Consider the following 22,556-nt stretch of genomic DNA (forward strand, 5'->3'; position numbering starts at 1 on the left):
ACTTAACTTTGTCCAAATTAAACCACATAAACCTCAATTGGCTTTTCTAATTCCAGTGCTCACCCCTACCGAGGGTGTTTTTTGTTTTTTTTTAGGCCCTAGTCACTGAAATCTCAGGAGGTGGCAGGGCCTGCCAGAGTAAAATTTCATTCTATGTACCTGGTCTACCTCCACGAGGCCAAGTGTGGGCAACGTTGGGCCTCAGTAGGGGTATAGCGGCTAAACGCCCAAATGAACAACGATACACAACACTACACATATGCAAAATCCACACACTTTTAAATCTCTGGCCTTCCCAGTGAACTCAATGAAAGCAAAGCGGAGATGGGAGAAACCCCTGATGCCGTTAGACATCAATACACTTTACACTTTCCACTAATTATACATTTTTTAAAAATAAGATTTAATTTTTGAATCATTTTTTGTACTAAGTTTAATATTTTACTTTCAATAATTTAATATGAAAATCCACTCTTATTATTAGATGATAATATTCTTATTACATGGCTGTAACAGTATTGTTAAATATTGAGAAAGATTCTTAAACCATTTTAAGAAAGCAGTACAGAACAATTGAATGTATTACTGAAAATGAATTGTTTCAATAGTCAGTGATGAATTATATTTACTGATGTGCTAATTTTAAGTTGGTGGGGGGACATGACACAGTGCTGTTCACAAGGGTACAAGTTTGAACACCTTGATATACAGGAATTCTGTTTTAAAAACAAAGTGGCAAGTATTCTATTCTATAAATCAATGGTTAGGCCATCCGTGTTGGTGGTTTTTGCTTATTATACTTGGATATCCCATTTTAGGACAGGCTTGTGGAATAGGATATAGAGAACAGAGTACTAAGACTGGTTAAGGGACATTAACCAGTGTCCCTGGCACATTTAGTTCTTATCAAGAGAGACTTGAATATTTTGCAAGTTATTCATTCCTTTTCTTTGAAACGATGGGTTTGCTTGTGCTATAATATTGTGAATTACAGTGGGTCTTCGACTTCCGATGACATTGACATCCAATATTCTCAGAACCGATTTACCTTCCATACAATCTTTTATTTTAAGGACTGATGATATTTATAGGAACCGATATAGCTGGAATGACGCATTGGTGGAAATTTTGGCTTGTGCCACATGAAGCATCATTCGTAAGATTATTCTCAACCAATTAAGTGTCTTTGTTATTGTTCAACACAACATTCCCACATGCTACAGTACTTCGAACAATTTCTTTATCTTCTGTTTGACGCGCTTGTCCAGTGTGTAAGCAGAGTGTATTTTTGTTAATTATATGAAACAGGCCTCTTCTGGAAGTGAATGCCCAGGAGAACATTCATCATTAAGAATGAGGCTAGTTTATCTGAACATAAGCGTATGGAAGATAGGCTCACTCTCCCATTGGGTGCTGATATCTCTGGAGATTAAGTTGAAACCTTTGCTGTGTCTCTCTAACATCCCCAGAGTATTTAAACAACAAACTTCAACAAAAGCATGCTGGGAGTGTTTTCGTGCAGCAATAAGGTTTACAAGGTCTTCAATGAATGGCACTTGAAGTTTTCTGTCCTTCAGTTAAGAGTTATCTTGAGAAAAATGAGCTTCCTGCAGAGGCACTGCTCCTGCTGGCTAATGTGCCATGCCATGATCCCGACCTTGTCCAATCTCTTAGGAACAATTTGACTTTGTGCAAGTCAAATTTTTGCCACCCAACACCACTCCTCTACTTCAACTAATGGTCCAGCAAGTGATTGGAAACTTCAAGAAAATCTATACCAAGAAAATGTTCACAAGTTGCTTTGCAGCGACCTCTGTTGAAATTGCTCTCGCCCTCAAAAAATTTTTTTTGGTGCAAGTACAATATTCTGGACTGTGCGAGGCTAATCGTAAGCTCTTGCAATGATGCTTACACCAGATGCTTAAATTCAGCCTGGAAAACATCTGGCCTTTAATCATCTATAACTTTGTTCGATTTGAAGATGATGGTGCTTTGGTAAATTTTTTGGTAAATCAATGAGTCTGGAGGTTGACGAAGAGGATGCAGAGGATCTTATTGATGCTTGTGGTTTTGAGCTAACAACAGATGAGCTAAAAGAGTTGGAGAAAACTACGGAGAGTGACACTGGAGAGGAAGAGGACACCCAAAAAGTGTAAGCTGAAGACTGTCATTTCTTGTTGGGAGCATTTAAGAGAAGTGGTAAAAAAACATCCAACATTGAAAACACTGAACTCATGATGTGCAAAATGGAAGACGAAGTCATTTCTTACTTCAGGATGCTACAAAAAAGTTGTCAGAAACAGTCCACTTTGGACAGTTTTGTTGCTAATAGCAGCAAGAAACAATAGACTGAAAAGACACCTGATGTCTCATCTAATTCCCCGCCCCCACCATTACTATTGATTTTATCACCCTGCACTTCTAGTCTAAGGTAAATGTAAATTTATGGTTTTCTTTTTATTTTAAGATGTTTTATAACTATTTATTAAATAATCTTTATAAAATTTTTAATGAAAAAAATCAAGTATAACATGTTAGAAATACCTATGTTATAATATTTCATTGGCCCATCCCTTGGTTTGATGATTGCAGAACATCCTGTCATCGACTGGATAAGGTTCTAAATGTATTCCTGGGAAATCTCAGAGTACCAAACCTGGATTAATGTCTCCTGCTTTTGGTTTCTTTTGCTTTACTGAAATACCCATTTTGTTTCAAAAATTTAACTGAATTGAGGTCATGGATTATTCCCATGCCATGTTTTTGTGCAAATTTATTTATCCTTTAACCACTTTTCCACCTGTGTACAGTAAAGAAACAAATTACTTATTTAAGTAAGAGTGTGATGTTTCCTAAATTTAAAACTCCTGCTTATTTAATTAAGTAGTACTTACAGTTTTGGCTCTATGCCATGGAGCAAAGTCATCCTGAAAAATGCAATTGGCAATATCCCAATAGCGATCTGTAATTGTGGACATTGTTTCATGATACTTGTGTTTTTCTTGGGTGATGTGCTATACATTGTGATGAGAATGTGATAATACAATATTTGAGTTATTTTATTTATATTTTGAACTATTTATATCATAGTTATTTTTGCACTGATGAGTTTTTATTTATAATAGCAATTGTTGAGTTGAAAGTTGAAATTTTAATGTGAGTTTATAGTTTGAAAAAAAAAAAAGAGGGGGAGAGCAAAAAAGGAGAAGAAAAAAAAGAGAGAGAGAGAGGGGGGGGGGTACTGTACAAAAAAGAAAAGGAAAGAGAAGGAAAAAAGAATATAGGAGAAAAGAAAAAAAAATATGAGAAAATGGGGGTGGGCACAGTAAAGAATCAATTAAGCATGAGATTAAAGATTTAAGCGTGGATGAGCTGTTGCTGGTAATGCATTGTACAAGTAGTGTAGGTTAGTAATGATGATGTGTGGATGATACAGCAAGGATGAAATTCTTCTCTTCTTCCTCTAACAGTCTGCAGGCTGAGTGAACCATGGAAGTTGAATTTTGATTCATCAGAGAAAATAGAATATTTCCACTAATTCTCAGACCAACCACTATGCTCTTTTGCCCACTTTAGACTCTGGGCTTTCAGTTTGTGTGTCTATACTCTTGTGTGAGAAAAGATGTCTATATGCTGTAGCAGTGCTTACTCCTGTATCCCCTCCAATGCTGTTTTGAGATCTGTTGGTGAGAATCTTCTGTTTAGGGCATACAGACAGATCAGAAGTCTTTCCTGCTCTACAGAAGACATTTGTAGATGTCCACTTTCTTTCTTTAGACTCCCAATTTCTATAATTTTTTAAATAAATATGCCACTTGGCTATTTCATGTGTAGAATGTTCTGCATTCAATGCAGCAGCAACACTTATCCTATATGGTATTAATTGTGAAAACTTGACATTGCGATAGCACAGAATACTGGGCTCGTGGCACGTGCACTATAATTATATTCCCACTAGGGCGATGCAATCATGTATGACATGTATCATCTAAGAGATTTTGAGGCATAATCTAGAGATAGATGATGCAGTCAGGTAATGTTATAACAAAACAATATTATATATATTGCTAAATTTTGTAGAAATTTGAATTTTTTTTGACTATCGCTGTATGTAAATCTAAATACAGGAAGTATGTGAACTATTAATTTGCCTCTATGTTCCCTCTCAATATTTGTAAAATAATAAGAGAAATTTACCTCAATATAATACGTAGAACACTTCCGTTTGATACTCTCCAGCAATTAAAACGAAAATATTGAAAATCTTACATTACAGTAAAAAACAATTAAAAATCAATTGGATACAATTAAATTTAATAAATTAAAAGAAATTTAACGAAAAAAATTGCAAAACCACTTTCCTTCCTTAGCCAAAATACTCGGTGTCCAATATAATTATACCAGACTATTAATTGTGGAAACTGTCAATTAAATTACAGGAGAATTCTGTTAATGTTCACCGGCTATTTCTAATCTCTGATCCGTGGACTTTTATGCACATGCGCAAAGACAAATAATCCCTATTTAAGTTTCATGCTCACCCCTATTTGGTAATTTTCGTTCCTAATGTGCCCCCCCACATAGGGGGGGGGGAATCATTTTGGAATTTTTTTTTGTTGAATTTCTTTTAATTTATTTAATTTTTAATTGCATTAGATTGATTTTTGATTAATTTTTACTGTAATGTAAGATTTCAATTTTTTCGTTTTAATTGGTGGAGAGTATTATACAGAAGTGTTCCAAGTATTATATAGAGGTACACTGCTCTTGTTATTTTACAAATATTGATATCAATGTAGAACATGTTGAACATTACAGTCTGGGTCCTTCTCAATATATAAGAATATTAACTGAACTGTATTACAAGATAGAGCAATGATTATTTCCCAATCATTTTCTCCAGAAGACGCAATTAAACACAAAATGAATCGAGAAATGTGTGGAATTTTCAAAAGTCAAATTGGAAAAAGTTTATTCAGACTGCACTACTAGACAAGCAATTAATCTTATCCCTTATTGTGGATGAAGCAGTGGTATATATCACAAATCAGATTTTATAGGACATACTGTTTGATCAAATTAGATTTGTTTTACACGAGTACCTGGAATAAATTTCAATGATTTCCAACAGTGGATAATTGACTGGTATATAAAAATATTAAAGCAAAGGCCAGGAAAATTGAGCAGATGGCAAAAAAGATTCATAGATTACCTTTACATCTACTAGAAATAGAGATACAAGAATAATTTGAAGGAAAATCCAGTCATTGAATGGTAGATACCTTGATTTGAAAAATCTGATCCTTCACTGGAATGGAACAAAATAATTACAGAAGATGAAATTGGTTATACTCTGGTGGAAACTTTTTGTGACCTGCTATTCTTTCTTGGTTTATACAATTCCAACAGTTGAAAGTGTAAGAGAAACAAGTAGGACTGAATTTTACAACCAGGGAAGGTGTATTTAAACCACTGCTGCAGATAAGGATGGAATTCCTTAAAGTGTGTTAACAGACTTGCTACCGTAATTAACCTTATACAATTGCATTTCTAAAAAACACTGATCTATTTGCTTGAGACTTACAGTTGTCCTTCTGGTTGCTAAAGTTGATTATGACATGTCCATTCCCATATCCTCAATGTTGCCATATATATGTAAAATCCTAGAGCATATAGTTGCAGAAAACTTACTTGGTTATCAGACAAGAGCATTATAACTATAACTTGTGGTTTTGGTTGAAACTAATCCACCTTGGATTAGTGTACATGCTCCGAAATCTTGGTAGAAACCAATATTAGAAAAGTTTTTGTTAGAAAACTGCATTTAGTTATGATAAAACCTTAATAGTGAAAGCATTCTTTTGACTCTGCACGGGGGAGTGGAATCTTTCCAAATCTTTAAGATATTATTGCTTTAGAGATAACATTCCCAGGTTTACACCAAACTTCCCTCCATTTTGTAAGGAAGTTCATATCGGCTGGCCCACTTACCCTTATGAGTATATATCTGCCAATTCTCCAAATTTGAAATGGAGACTACATGTTTTTTACTCGAATTTACCCATTTCCATCTCACCGTTATAACATAGTTGCTGATCAAGACCTTACACCTTTTGCAAAAACTCGGTTTTCCTTTTCATCTAAAAATAATAAAACAACACTAAAATTGGAATTTTTAGAAATATTTTGCATTTTGTAGATTTTTGTTTATTTTCCTTAAGAACTGGCATCAAATATGCTGTGGCAGTATCTCTTGCAGAATGCTAGTGTTGTCCTGTTATGTGCAATCATTTCATAGTACTTGCGTAGTGTGCTACTATAATAATTTCTTTTGGTAAGAGGCCAAAGACAAACAATACAAGCTTTTCCACATGTTGTAAAATTTGATAAAAAAAAAAAAAAGGTAACCCATTTGCCTTGTGCACTCTATATAGCCATTTTTTTCAATTTCAAGCTGCAGGAAATGTGATATAATAACGTCCCATACATAGGATATAATGTGTGGGACGTTAAAAAGAGAGGTTTGCTATAAAGAACTTTGACTGCACCACCTAGAAAGAAGTGCTACAAGGAAAGATCGATTTAAACAATTCAAACTGATGCATTCCATAAAAATAAAACATTTTGAAGCATGTGTGTGCACACCATCGGTTGTCTTTGGTTAATTGTGTAACTAGACTTGTACAATAGTGGCAAACTTCGAAAAGTCTCTTTTTAAAGAAGGGGTTAGAAGTGGTGAGAAAAAAGAGGATGCCAGAAGTGTATTAATTTCAGATATTGAAATGAATGATTTTGGCTGAGAGGAAAGTGGGAGAGAGATTTTTGAAGCTAAACATCTGGGATGGATTGGACTATCCTTTTATATTAAATGAGGCAGCAAAAGAGATGAATTATAAAAGGGTGATGAGTAATTACAGACTTGTTAGTTAGCTTGACTATTGATCTAGGGGAAATAATCAAGTTACAGGTTAAAGAAATAATGCAAACCATCTAGACAGAAGTACAGTTATACTACGGTCATTGCATGGATTTGCAATGACCAACCTGATTAGATGCCATTACATTGTAACAACTGGATGCAGAAAATCATTTTATCATCATATACTTAGATTTCAGAAAGAAATTTTTATAGTGTTACACGTAAGAGACAGCTATATAAATTGAGCAATGTAGTATCAAGAGCAAGTTACTGCTAAAGGGTTGATTGATTGGGAGAAGACACAGTGGTTATCAGTGGGTACTGCTCTTTTTGGACTAGTGTTATTAGCGGAGTCCCCAGGATTTGATGCTGTGCCTATTATTGCCTTCTACATTTATTAATTATATTGATAAAGGCACATGCTTCGTATCATGTGGAAATTTAATGTCTGAGTTACAGATAATACAAAGGTTGGTTGGGCTGTTAATGACTAATCAAAGTATAGTACTGAAACAAGTTCTAGACAGAGGCTGTATTAAAAAGTAGCAGTTGTTTAATATCGACAAATGCAAGGTACTTCACATGGTAGCAGTAATCCCAAGTTATAGTACGAACTCTGTGGTACTATACCCAGGATAGTGGAGAATGAAAATGACATGGGGGTAATTGTATAGTCAGATATAAAATTCTCTGAGCTGTGCAGAAAGGCTGCCAGGATATCTCATGGAGTTTTGTCAGTGATATACAGGAATTTTGCCAGCAGGAATAAGGAGATGATTATCCCATTGCATACTGCAATGGCTAGGCCACATTTTGAGTACTGCATAAAGGTCTGCAAGCCTCATGTTATGAATTACGTGGATCTGTTAGCTGGATGTAGAGGATGAATCAGATTAGTGAGTGGAACAAAGGGTGCTTTTACCAGTAATGTCGTCACTTTTGCAAATTGCAGCCTCTGGAGATTAAGCACCCATGAGGAGATTTGATTGAACTATTTGAAGGTTTGAGTAGGCTTAGTGTTGACGCAGTTCCTTTGTCTTGCTGAGGCTACAGATGTGAGTGGGCATAAATTCAAATCGAGGAAGGATGGTTGTAGAAATTTGCTTTCAAAGAGCAGGTATTTGATTGTTGGAAGAAATTCCCATCTGGTGTTGTAGGGGTGGACGGGTTATTTGGGAAATGTTAGGTTGATAAGGTCTCTTTTTTTTTTTTTTTTTTTTTTTCCTTTTTCTTTTTTGCGTTATTTACCACTGCATTATTTACTGCTAAATACATTTGCGTTATTTACTGCTAAATACATTTACTCCATCTTTCAAGAGTGTTTCTTCAAAGAAGTTCAGTGCTTCTTTATGGTCACATGATATTTTTCTGTATCTGGATAAATGTCAATCCTAGCAGGACTACCTTGTCCTATCATATTTCTTGAATTTTTTAATTCTCAAAGGCATTAAAGGTTTGTTCAGCAGATCAGGTTGCCACTGGAATATGGCTAATATATTTAATAGTTTTATAATATGTAGCTTTCACTTAAAGAGAATGGAATCCTTGGACCCAAGACCAAGAGTGTTTCTGTGTCACTTTCAGGACAAACAGGCCAATTTTTCCAAAACTGAGCCAATTTTTCCAAAATTCTCCCCCGAGAACATTTTCTATATCTGTGCTATTTTCGTCGTAAAATTTTTGTACAGGCAATACTTGATCGAAAGACCAAGTGCTTTTCATTACTTCTTTCAGAATAACAAACTGAAGTCTGAAAGCTGTTTCCCTGAGATTCAAAAATCGATGCTGATTTCATGTTTCACAAACTCTAGGAATGGGATATAGATGTTCTTCTGATATATACTTCTACTATCTCCAGGTAAACAAAAACTTGACAATTTCATAAAACTAAAACTTGCTGTTAGTTGACAAATGTTTCTTTTAAGCACATGGGAAGGCGTCCGTGCAAATTGGAAGACAGCACTTTTTGAAAGTCTGTGCTTTTGTAAAAAATAGTCAGCAATTTTCAAGAAATTGAAAACTCTAAATTTTCCATTGAATGGAATAATTGCTTTGTATTTGTGGTTATCTTTGATCTCTTATTTTCATTTAGCTTCTTCAGAACAGAGATCACACTTTTAAGCAGGCCTGTTACAAAGTATTAAAGAGTCGTGTCTTTCCCCAAATTATGCCTGACTGAATGGCTTCAATTTATTTATGCTCCTCCTTGCATTCTGGATAATTTTTAATAAAATGCTATAGTATTTTATTAAAAACTCATGCAAAGTATCAAATTATTAATAAAATTAATGGCTTCAGGAACTATATCATCATGTTTGTAATGTATGATATGATATCTGCTTTAGAAAGGTTTAGACAGTGGATACAATGTGTGTTTATAATAACTGTTTTTGGCCAGACATTAGTTGCTGCATATCCTTGACCACTTAACAGTTTCATTTCGTGCCCAGCTTTTACTAAACCAGCACCAAAAAAAAATCGTTTTGTTAACAAAATTAAAATATTCATATATGTCAGTTTTGTGCATTCCTGAAAGGTGTTCCTTTTTAGTGTTGTTTCTTCACAAATTATTGTATAATAATTATCACCAGTTTATTTATATATATTATAATAGTTTGAAATACTACAATATCATTCTGGTGTTTTTCTTGTGTTCCTGTTCCTCCTGTCCAGCTTGAACTGTAAATTTCCACTTTGTGTTTCAGTGATCACATCACCATAACCACTACTCTCTATGCTCTGAACATTCACCACTGAGGCCTGCCATTTCTATTATGGTGCCTCCGTAGCCAGGTGGGAAGGAGCAGCAGTGCGTAGCACACACTTCTTGATTAGACTGGGGTTCGAGCCCGTCACCACCAAATACAGAGAATGCGGAAAGGTCAGGGAATGACCACTGCATATCCCGGAGCAATATGGCCTTTGTTGCTAATGCTCCTAAAAACCAACCAACCAACCAAACAACAACAACATTTCTATTATAGGAAAATGCTGCTGTTACCCATTCCAATCAACTACAGGTTTTACTATTCTTCCAGTGTCCAGTTATGTCACTGTATTCTCCTGTTTTAGTAGTGACAAATGATGGATCTAAGCAAGCTTTTATAGCATCAGTAAAAAAAAAAAAAAAAAACCCTTCCTACACCAGCTGTCAAATCCCTGTAATAATTTATCTATTTCCTTCAAATTATACATACTACCTACTAGCCCAACACCAAATGGAAGTCTGTTTTAATTTAATGTTTGTAAACTAATAGCTGTTTTTAACTCAGTTTTTTTTATGCCGATTTCACAAGTAGATATATTTTTTTTTTCTCATTTACAGTTCTTCACAAATCACTTAAATTGATGTTGTGAGTTGTATTATTGAATGCATTAAGTTGGGAGTAAATTATGGGAATTTGTAAGCTAAAGCTTCACATGTTGGCAGCCTTCACTCATTTGTTTCTGGACCGTGAGAGATCCATGCAGTTATGTTTATTAGAGTGAGCTCAGTTTATTTTTGAGGTTATACTGTCAAAGTTGACACGATAATCTCTATTTATTCACTTTTCTGAAAAGTGAGTAAAATGTCTTTTCACACAAATGTGTGAACAATCAAAACTGATTTTCTTATATTTGTGGAAGTTATGTAATCCTCAAGCATGCAAAGACAAGATGTTACAGAATTTGTAAAAAAAAAAAAAAAAAAAAAAAAAAAAAAAGTGTATTGTGCTTATTTTTTGAGTGAAACTCTATGACCTGGATAAACAGTAGGCTCATATGAAGTTTGCCAGACGTGTGTTTCAGATTGTGGAAAAATGGTAAAAAGAAGGCTATACTATTTGCAATTCTCATGATTTGGCATGAATATACAAACCTCTGTGATGACTGTTACTTTTGCTTAGTTAATGTAGAGGGATATAGTGCAAAGAGTAAGAAAGACATTGTGTAACCTAATATTCCATATCTCATTAGACCAGTCATATATGGATATAGATGCATTATATTGCTCTTATCTAAGCCTAGTCTTCTATAAATGCACATTTATTGTTGGATTGGCCTGGGTTATTTGATGCATTTGTTTATATGACTCAGCAAATGGGTTAACTTGTTGCAGCATCTTGTCCAATTGTTGCTTCAGCAGAATCAAAAATATAAGGTTGTCCATATCCTGGCTTATTTTCCTTGTTTAGTCTTGAGGCCAAATGTTAAATCTGGCCGTGTATTCTAAAACAGTATGGACCATTTCCAGGCAGACATTTAATCTCTGCACCCATTGATGCGAAAGTCATTGCTGGGTTGTATTCTTGTATATGTTCTCTGTAGTTATTTGCTTCATGTGTATACCCTGTAAGCAGCTCTCGTAATAGAGTGGGTTGTAAAACCTTTCCATTACGTCAGCGTTTAGTGTATTTATTCGATGTGTTTAACTCATATCCCCAATATCTTACATTGCAATACCCACAGTTCTAACACATATTTCCTATGCCATGCTTTTCCACATTAGTTACAGCTTGTTGATTATTCACATCCAGTACTTCTATTTAATTAGTCCTACAGCGTTTCACCCAACTTCTCATTTCCAATGTTGCTTCTCTTCATTCTTCGTATCCATAGAGTCTTGGTTTCGGTGTCTTATGTTTCATTAGCATTTCTTCTACATTTTCTCAAAGTTCTTACACACTCTTCATCCATTTTTACACTTCTTAGAACGTTTTGTTAAAATTGAAAACAAAAAAAAAATAAACATACATTGATAGCTTTCAGGCATAGGTTGCCTTTCTTCAATCAAAACTTTAGTACAAAAATTAACAAAGAATGTCCTTTATGGTGGTCATGCGAGGTGAACCGTGTGAAAGGCTGCTGGCAACAATTAGCAGTCGGAAAATTTGGGCAGCATACCTAAGTGTTTTATATATTTATATATATATATATAGATTACAGTCCTGTACAGTGGAGACAATGTAGGATTGTAAATATTGATGTCTCAAAGGTGTGTTGCTTGACAATGAAATTGTCCAATTTCATTAGCTCACTCTGTACATTTGAAAGAAACACATGAGAACTTGGAGTTGTTGGCAAATGTTAAGTATAAAGAACATGATTGATTGGCCTGTAGTGACTTTAAAGTGATAGGCATGTTACTTGGACAGCAATCTGGCTACACAATCTGCTTTTTGTGTGAGTGGGATAGTTGGGCAGGGGGCAAGCACAGGATGTCAAAGTCTGACCAAAGAGGGACAGTTTGTGGCATGGATCAAACATATTTTTGTCGGACCTCAAATTTGTAAACTGATGAGGGACCGAGATTGAGGAAAATATGAATAAAATTGAAAAATAGGCATCGATTAGCGTCAGGTCCGTTTTTGAGAACTTCTTAGGGAACAGCAAGAATCCAGACTACAAGAACATAGTTTAACATACATTAGCAAACTTTAAGAAGTAGGGCTGCAACACGAGTGGCAAAATACTATATACTATATTCCCACATAAGCTGCTTCCCAGAAAATCAAGAAAGTGTTAGTCAAGAACAGGAAATTTTAACTGGAAATTTAAGTGCTGCTACCAATATAAAAAAAGCATTTTTAATGAATATGTATATTCTGAAGGTGTATATTCAGGGGTAGGGTTCAGCAACAAATAAATAACCACTGAGGCTTATGGAATTTCTCAGATTATCCTATACTAAAGTTTTAAGCAAAGAGCCATTTGTCAGTTTTATATGATACAAAATTGGCAAATGTAGAGAGGTTCAAGAGAAATAAAAGCTTATGCCTGTGTGCAAATAACAATATATATCAGATTGCAGGAATCATGCTGAAAAAAAGCTATGTTAAATCTGCTGTAGTCCATGCTAAAGAATGTCTCTAGAGGTATATGAAAGACCGAAATTAGTGAGGGGAACAAAAGGGGGTACTCTTACCAAAAGGCTTCAGTTCTGCAAATTGCAGCATCTGGACACTAGGCACTTGCAAATTGTCCTGAGTGACACTGAATGAATTGAGTAAGCTAAATGCTAATGGCATCCTTGCTCAGCCAATACATATGATGGGGCATAAATTTAAACTGTGGAAGGATCACTGCAGGACAGATCTGCAGAAATTTTCTTTCAGCCAGCATACAGTTGATTATAATCTAATAATTAAACTAATCTGTATTCTGAGAAAAAAATTCACTGATGTGTTCTCAGAAAAGGGTGTTTCTTAATCATTTTCTAACACTGGTTTCATGTCAAATTTCTTCAAAAATCACAAAGAAAATTTGATTTTTCACAAAATTTTATTAATTTTAGTAGAATTTGTGAACTGAATTATAACAAAATGATACTTTTAGTAGACTTTTATATTTAAACACGTTAAAAATACTATTAAAAAGGGCAGTGTGGTAAAAAAAAGTCCAAAAAACACTCGCCATTCATTTTAAAAAACTGATCTACAATAAGCCAAATTTTTCTTTCTTTGATTTTCTTGCATATCCTTATACTTTGCAGTCCCTCTGCAGCATCCAGCAATAGTCAGCCATGATTTTCACATTCTGCCTTCCTATGGTACCTCATCTCCATGTCTTTAGTGTCCTGATAAAACCTCTCGCCCTGTAATAATGCATATTGCTTTTAGATGTCTCTTCATATACGATCAAAGATGTGTGATTAATGAAAACATGTACTATTGTGAGAATAGGTACATTCAGGAGAGAGAGAGGATACAAGTTTGGAACTAAAACTGAAAAACAAAAAACACACACAGAGAAAGGAAAAACAGAGTGTACTTTTTTGCGTGAAAAATAATTTTAAGATTATTAAGCGTGAATGAAATATTACAAAAAAATAGTTAAAATTCTTTTTTTTTTTTAATGTATGCATGCCAGTCTTATTATTTTGTGTTTGTGACATTTTTAAATACCATATTTCCCCATGTATAAGATGCACCTTAATTTTGTGGCCCGAAATTTGAAAAAAAAAAAAAAAAAAATGTATTACACAAAGCTATTGAACTCAAGTTTTATTCATCATAAAATTCATACAACTTATCACTGTCAAAACTCCCATCCAATAGCTTGCCCTCATCTGTGTCTGATGATGAATCACTGTCTTCATATATTGCCTCGTCCTCAGTTCCATCTATCTGCATTGGAAATGCCACACTTCTTAAATGACTTGACAACGATCTCAATCTTGATATTATTCCAGGATCTTTTCACCCTGGTACAAACTTTTCCTATAGTTGGTTTCTTCACTCTTCCTGCTGGTGTCAAATTGTCCACAGAAGACTTCATCCATTGGTTCCATTCGTCTCATGTCAGCTTTGAAGGGTTTGTTAATGCTGACATCAAGTGGTTGGAGCTGGGATGTCAAGGTATGACAGCAAGTTTTGTTTTTTTTTTTTTTTGCTCTGCAGCAATCTTCTTTGTATTTTTTGTTATGTGTGCCCTGAACTGATCCAAGCACCAATTTCTTGGGCAGGTTTGCATAAGAGCCCACCTGGTCTCCTGCTCCAAACTTTCTCAAACCAGATTTTCATCCCATCCTCATCCATCCAACCTTTGTCATGAACGTGGACAATCACTCCCCGAGGAATGTCTTATTTTGGCATTGTTTTGCGTGTGAGAATCAGCATAGGAGACAGCTTGATTTCGTCAGCACAACAAGCTAGAACAACTAATGGCTCTTTTCATGTCCACTTGTCTTCTCATTTACAGTTTTCACCTCCTTCTTATCAACAGTTCTGTTACTTGGGACATCAAATTGAAGGGGTCTTTGTCCATATTTGCAATCTGTCCCAACTCATACTGATGTGTCTTCCGACATTGAATGACAAAATGATGAAATTCAAGGAACCTTCTGCTCATAGCTTTCAGGCATCTTTTGGGCAAGTCTGGTGCATGTACACATGCTTAGTCCATTCCATTTCATGAACCTGAAGCACCAATTATGTCCTCCTTTGAAATCAGTAACTTTTTTTCATCAGCAATTCTTCTTGCCTCATGCTGAACCATCTTTGTGGACACAGGAGTTCCAATTGCCCTTTGCTCCTCAATCCATATCTTCAATTCCCTCTCTAAATCAGGCCATTTTGCTGACTTGCCTCTCATGGCCTTCTTCTGCCGTGGCGTTTTCAGTAGGGTTTCTTCTTCCCATAGCCAGTCTCGGATTGTTTTCTCAGTTGGAGGAGGATCAAACTTACATTCAGCAGCACGATTTCCATTCACGTTTGCAAACTGGATCACTTTTAACTTGAATTCAGCACTGGCTAATGGCTAAGAAAAGAAAATCTTTTCTTAGCCATTTCTGGGCAGAACGTGGCAAAACGTAATCTAATATACCGGTAACAAGCGCGAAACAATGAGCGCGAAAAAGCGGGAAATGCAAGTAAAAAAAATCTACAACCACTGTATAAGATGCATCCAGTTTTTAGACCCCAAAATTTTCGAAAAAAGGTGCGTCTTATACATGGGGAAATACAGTAACTCCTTGTTGCTTAAATAATTTGTTTTCTAATTCTTCTCCTAACACAGGCCCTGGCTGCAGAGCATGGTGTTTGTCATTCTGAATTTTTAGAGAGAAAATAGGAAATACAGAGTACTTCAGACAACAGTTGATGTTATTGTGCATGCTTTAACTAAAATAGCAACAGTTTTGAAATACAGTGCTTTAATAGATTTGTATTATGGCACAATCCCTTGAGGATAGCACAGTGGGTGGAAAAGGTGGAGTTTGAATCCTGCTTATGATATTAGGAATTTTAATTAAGGCGATTAATAATGGTTATATCCAGTAATATATTTAATAACAAAATGTAGCCTTCACAGTAAAATGGACCCCTTCATCAGCAATATACAGATTCTAACAGAATGATGATATTAAAGACAATTTTTAATAGATACAGAGTTGTGTGCACTGTGATGCATGCATGTGATGCAAATTGTAGCCATGCACACATCTGTGTGCAAATGTGATGCGTGCATGGCTGCAAGATTGATCATTCAACTACTAGATTGGTGCTCATTATTGGTGCACGAACTTCTGTGGGTCTGCTACCAGCATTTATCCAGCTTCAAGACGTTTCCAAGAATTAAGGTACGCCAGTAGTGTTGTCTCCGAACCATATGGGATGACGGTGAAGATGTCATCAATGTATCTTCACCAAATTGCACCAAACAGCTGCCATCCTCCAACGGACATGGCCCATCCATTCCAACTTCAACCATTGGCAGCATGCTGCTCTTTCCTCCATCAGAAAGGACAACACCATCATTGTACTCCCCACAGACAAAGGGTGTTGCACTGTCATATTAGACCGGTCAAAGTATCTGGAGAAAGCCCTTGTCCTCCTACAGGACCCCAATGTCTATTGAACCTGTGCCTGATCCACCCATCAGTCTTGGGACTCCTAGAGTCAAGCGTCAACAAACTAGTTTCCACATGGTTCAAATCTGGAAAAGGTTCGGCATAGACTTGGTGGCTACTGCATGCCACGGGCTGCCAACTACCACAGTTCTATGACCTACCTAAGATTCACAAGCCAGGAATTCCTCTCCAGCCCATTGTGTCTTGCTGCAACGCTAATACATATGAAGCTAAGTACGTTGCGCGACTTCTTACACCTCTAGTGGAAATACAGCCCACACTGTCACTAACAGTGGTGAGTTCATTCACCTAATTAAAGAACTTTCAATCTCTGACAGTGAGATTATGGCATCATTCGATGTCATGTCTCTGTTTACATTGATTCCAGTCCAACAGGCCGTAAAGTGCACCAAGTGACTTCTGGAGAATGACTCAATCTACCGAGCAGAACATTGCTATCCACAGAGAACATCTGTATTGCCCTCAACCTATGCTTGTCAGGTAGTGTCATTAGCTTCAGGGATACCCTGTCCGAGCAGTGCCCGGTACTGCTATGGGTGCCCCCGTTAGCTCCGTCGTGTTCAACATCGCCATGGAGGAACAGATATTCCTGATCCCGCCTGTACCCATTACAATTTGGTGCAGATACATCGATGACATCTTCACCGTCATCCTACATGGTTCGGAGACAACTCTACTGGAGTAACTCAATTCTTTATCGGTATTCATTGAGTACACTTTAGAATTAGAAGTAGATAGGTGACTCCAGTCGCCTCTCTTTTGCGTAGTGGAGTGGTATACCATGTAACTTGCAAAGATTGTGGCAGTTGCTACATAGGACAGAGCTGGAGACGCCTTCAAGACCGCCTTACCGAGCATGGCAGATCAATTTGCCTTGGTGACACAATTGCAGAACATTTCTGGTCGACTCACCATGACCTTAATCCTAAATGCGATTTTACGAAGTGATTGACCAATCCCGGCACTTCCACCACCGCCTCTGGCTAGAGTCGCTCAACGTATCATGCAATTCAAGAACCATAAATCGCTGCAAGGGCACGAGGCTACACCCTATCTTGGAACCAACTATCTTGAAGCTGAATAAACGCTGGCAACAGACCCACAGAAGTTTGTGCACCAATCTAGTAGTTGAATGATCAATCTTGCTGCCATGCACACATCACAGCGTGCACAACTCATATCTTGGCCTTAGTTGCTAATGCTCTTAAAAACCAAATAACAAAAACAGCACAACTCATGTCTATTAAATTTTGTCTCTAACATCATTATTCTGTATTTTGAATCTGTATATTGCTGATGAAGGGGTCCATTTTACCCTGAAAGCTACATTTTGTTATTAAATATATTACTGGATATATACAATATTAATCTCATTAATCAATGGAATCCAGTACAAGGCTCATTTGTATTTATATTTTTAATGTTCTTTTCTCATGCCTGAGATAGTAGTCACAGGCAATGGTTGCATAGTTTTTACTGTTTTGTACAGCAAACCAACCAAAGAATACAGCACATACATGCACTTGGATAGACATTATATGTTGTCTCATATTCTTAATTTGGTTTGGTGCTTAACACACACACACACACACACACACACACACACACACACACACACCCCTAGTGGTGTGAAGACCTTACAGAAAATAAGTTGCATTTATTAGTAAATAATTGCGTTCAACCTTGAATGTAAACAAGACAACTTTTTGTGTTGGGCAGGTGCAATTCCGTTTTACAAACAAGGCAGTCCAGAAACAGCCTTTCTTTGAAAAAACATCCTTGCCAATCGGATACTAGTTGAAAGTGCTTTTTCTTAATGAATTACATGTTCTCGCCTGAACAAAGGACAACTGAAAATCCATTTTATGTTTAGTGTGGGATGTGAGAATCAGAAACATTATATACTTACCATCTTTTATTAAATGAGTGTGTCACATCAAGAAATAAATATATTTATTATTATTATTATTATTATTATTATTTTTTTTATATATATATATTTTTTGTAACGTTTCTGTAGACAAGACCCTTGAATTTATTAAAAACTGCATTCCAAACCTTGCTTTCTGCATGCTAGCTCACTCTGATTTTATTATGGTAATCTTTCAGTTTTATGACAGTACAGTTAAACTCTATGAAAAAAGATTAAACATCTTTTAAATCTCTCCCCCAAAGTATTTGTGCCTTCACTGTGGTTTTTTCTATTGAACAAAAACTTCAGCTCCAAAATGCTTGTTACATAACTGTAATGAGCATAGTCTGTTTGATGCTTATATCATGTGTTAAAATCCCTTTCTGATGAAGTCAAACTGTGGGAAAAAGTGAACAGCCCATTTCTCTCTCTCTCTTCTTTTTTTTTTTTTATTATTATAAAAATTGTATGTTCATATTAAATTTTACACAAAATCATCTCTTGCTGTAGTATAGTTTTATAAACATGAATACAGTACATTATATTTAAGTCTACACCCCCATCCCAATATGCATATTATCAGGCACATTTATTTCTGAACCAGTTAGACATTCTTCATGTTTTATAAAATGTATACTCTTGATAAGAAAAAATAATTAAGAGAACAGCCATACATACTGTGGTTACTGTCTGCTAAACATCTTACAAAGTTATTTTTTAATTACTTCTGCTCTTATCATGATATTTTATATTTGCAACCCTTAATTGAATGAGATTGTGTGGGCTATGATATCTCTTCCAGGAGAAAAGATTATTTCGTGTTGTGGTAGGAGACCAAATGTTCTACAGTTGATTTTCAGCCATAAAAATAGAAAGCTAGAAATTAAAAATTTACGGTGCTATGCAAATTATCATAAAAATATTACACATAGGTTTAAGAAACTCTGTTTCTAAATTCACTGATTTTTCAATAATCTGAATGGGGTTAATTCAGAATTTATTTCTTATTTTTGTTGCGCCGCTGAGAAATTTACTTGTTGCTAAATTGATTTTTTAACCCTATTTTGCATAGCAATAGCATCTCAAGAAATTAACACGTGGAAATTAGTATAGGTTTATAAAAACTAGGACGCTTTCTGGAAGATAGTAATATGCCTAATACTAATCATAGTAAATTGGGTTAATATTTAAATCGCACCCTGCTCCTAAAAAGATCGTCTGCATCTCAAAAGTTGTATTTATTCTTCACATGTAATTTTAAAATCAGATGTTTGACTTGCAGTTTCTCCAGTTTTAAAGGAAAATTTAGTTCAGAGAATTATTCATTGCACTTTGACAATTTGTAATATGATAAGGTATGAAAACCAAATTATTGGCTTGCACAGCTTACAGTAACTGACTGCCATAAGTGAATGAACATGTATGGAGCTAAGGAAGAGAAATGTCTAAACACATTGATGGAGTAATTAATTTCCTGACGCGGATTTCATTTTATCAATATTAATGTGCTACAGATGTAAGCAAAATATATGTAGTTCTAATTGTTTTGAAATATTTTATCAAAATATAATTTATATAACTTGACAAATAGATATACTGTTTCTTGTTAATTTATGGTTTTAAGAAAACTTTGTTGTGCTTTCTAATATTTTCCTTTTGAATGTTGATCTCTTATAAATTTACTGGTTCCAGGTGTAAAAAAAGTTGTGAAAATGCAATTCTTCAGTTCTTAGAATGGCTTTCTCTGTAAATTATGCTTTAATACTATATTTATTTACTACAGTCTGTATTCATTGAATTCTGTTAGGTTTTTTGTTTAAATATAGTAATAACTTATTGTTATTAACAATTTCTCTTCTAGTTCCTGAATGTTCCAATGTTCAGAAATGTGACGCTGAAATGTCTAACAGAAATAGGTATGTTGAAAGATTCTTAAAGCTTAGCTCTTTTATTGTAGTTATTAGCATGTTAGTGACTCATATGTGTTTTATTCATTTACATATATACAGACTCTTAAATAGGTATACAGAATCGTTTTGACTGTTATATCTGGTACAGTTCGATATTGATTTGTGTATGACCTCAGAACACATTTTTGTACACGTTGGCAGTAAGTTGACTATTATTGTTACAGGTTGTTTGGGTTTGTATCCAAATAACTGTTTTCTTGGGTTGATGTTGCTCCATACTCCATTCATATAGATGAGTTTAACTGACTTAGCATCTAAAAACTGTATCATATGAAAATTGTGTAATTTGTATGCCTCACACCCTTCCTGGCTGGATACACAAATTTGATTAATAGCAGGCAGAGGCAAGATCCCCCCCCACTGTTTCCATTGGGACACATAACAGCCTGGAAAGCAAGTTTATGGAGATTAGAAGTTCTGGAGGTCTTTGTGTAACATAAAAATACAGTGGAGGATTGGTTCACTGTACAATCAAATCACTTTATGATGGACTCTCCACAATAAAATACCGTTCACCTGTACCATACGTGGTAAGTGCCTGTCATTATGATCATGATTGCAAATTGAATTTTAATTCCAGTAAATAGCAAATATTATAAGTGAAAATAAGAAGATAAGTAAAAGTATAAAGCACAAATTTACACTTTATTATATTAATATAATAAAGTGTAAATTTGTGCAATTAATGCAATGAAATGATACGTGAAATCGTAAGAATATTTTCCACTGGTTAGCAAACTAAAAATAAATTTACACCTATGTACAGAGCTTAATTAATGCTGTAATATGTAAATACTAACTAATTGATATTTCTGATTTTTTTTATTTTTTTTATTGTAAAATTTAAAACAGTAAAAAAGATGAGCAATTAATAACGTAGAACACAGCATGCACAAATTGCAACTAAATGATACCCACAAGTGAGATATAGAGTGACAAGTTTACGAAGCTTAAAAAAATACAATTGAAGAGAAAATTCTCTGAAAATTTGTTTTTTATATGATTTGATGACTTCCTTGAAGGGGAAAGACATTTCACCATAATAACGTAAAAACCCACAGAATTCCAATTATCAATATTATCACAAATAAACAATAAGATAGTTTACTACCCGTTTACAATAGATTGCACTAACAGAAAGGCCCAATAAACTGAAAACTGCAAATTGTTTTTATTGTTTTATGGTAGTGACCTCCAGAAATGTCTAGAAAGGCATTCAAAATTGATTCTTATAACCAAACATATAACTATGAAAGTGTAGTGCATTTTAATGATTTGGATTGGTTTTTGGAAATTTGATTCTATGAAGCGGCTGATTCTACTAACCAGTGATCATGTTAACCAGCACCTACTTATTTCACTTTACGATGGACTCATGGTTGTCTCCAATGCAATCATGTGGTCCTTCCTCTCAGCACAGTGTTTGTAAACATGTGCCGCATGTTTTGTTGGGGGGCAGGGGACACCTGGCCCCCTGCCTTCTGCCCTCCCAATCTTGGCCACGTGGAGGTGCACCAGGTTCCACTTTCTAGCTGAAACTCTTACTGGGGCTATCAGGCAAGCCTGGGAGCCCCAAGGTATTTAAAGAAAGGAAAAGGGATATAGAAGGAGTAGTATGGAAAGTGGATAGAGTGGACGAGAGAAATAGGCATCCCCGGAAAAGAAGCAAAGTAGGAAGAAAAGACTATAGTTATTAGTGGAAAAGACAATTTTTAAATTAAGAAAGTAATCTTCTAGATTAATCTTGTAGAACAATAACTGTCTACCTGGCAGCAGTACCAAGAAAATTAACATGTCACAGCTGCAACAATCAGATACCGAGACATAATTTTCAGTTGACTTGCTTAAAACTGTTAACACTAACACTCTTGATATTATGATTAATACTCTTGATATTATTATTAACACAAGACCTGCGGGCCGGGATAGCCAGGTGGGGAAAGTACCTGCCTGGCAACCCAAAGGTTGTGGGTTCGAATCCCGCCTCGAGCTTGGATCAAAGTACTTCAAAAACCTTGGGAGGTGCATTATGGCCATAGAAGCCGATGCGCCAACAACTACCGGGGGGGGGGGGGGGGAATTAACACAAGGCCATGTAGTGAAGAAAAGACAAGAGGTTAAATTACTAGCTAATGGGGATTTCTCCAGCCAGTAAGAAAGCAATTTTACACAATTGAAAACATCCAATTATTATACTGAACTTGCAGCAACAACTACGTTAAACCAGAAATCACTGTCTTGTGATAATCGAATAACACCGTTATCCCCATCACTATAGGTCAACTCGATTGAAGTTTGATCTCAACCTAAGATATAAATTTGTCAACAAACATCTCAATATCTATCTAACAAAATTTTCAGTGATTTGAATTTCAATTTAGCAAGTCAGAAATCCTGATGTCACAA

The 22,556-nt window shown here is 35.4% G+C and overlaps 1 protein-coding gene across 2 annotated transcripts in view; it reads left to right on the forward strand.

Annotated features, from left to right (window-relative positions):
* Window positions 1–22,556, forward strand: part of emb (exportin-1 emb) — a 457,135-nt gene that overhangs the window by 157,379 nt on the left and 277,200 nt on the right. For both annotated transcript variants that reach the window (XM_090376567.1, XM_090376568.1), the window contains one exon: window positions 20,042–20,096. In XM_090376567.1, the coding sequence (XP_090232693.1) occupies window positions 20,042–20,096 (55 nt within the window). The remainder of the gene's footprint in view (window positions 1–20,041; window positions 20,097–22,556) is intronic.

The sequence above is a fragment of the Mastigoproctus giganteus genome, chromosome 6 (assembly GCF_048544385.1).
Source record: "Mastigoproctus giganteus isolate SK-2022 chromosome 6, ASM4854438v1, whole genome shotgun sequence".
Taxonomy (NCBI): domain Eukaryota; kingdom Metazoa; phylum Arthropoda; class Arachnida; order Uropygi; family Thelyphonidae; genus Mastigoproctus; species Mastigoproctus giganteus.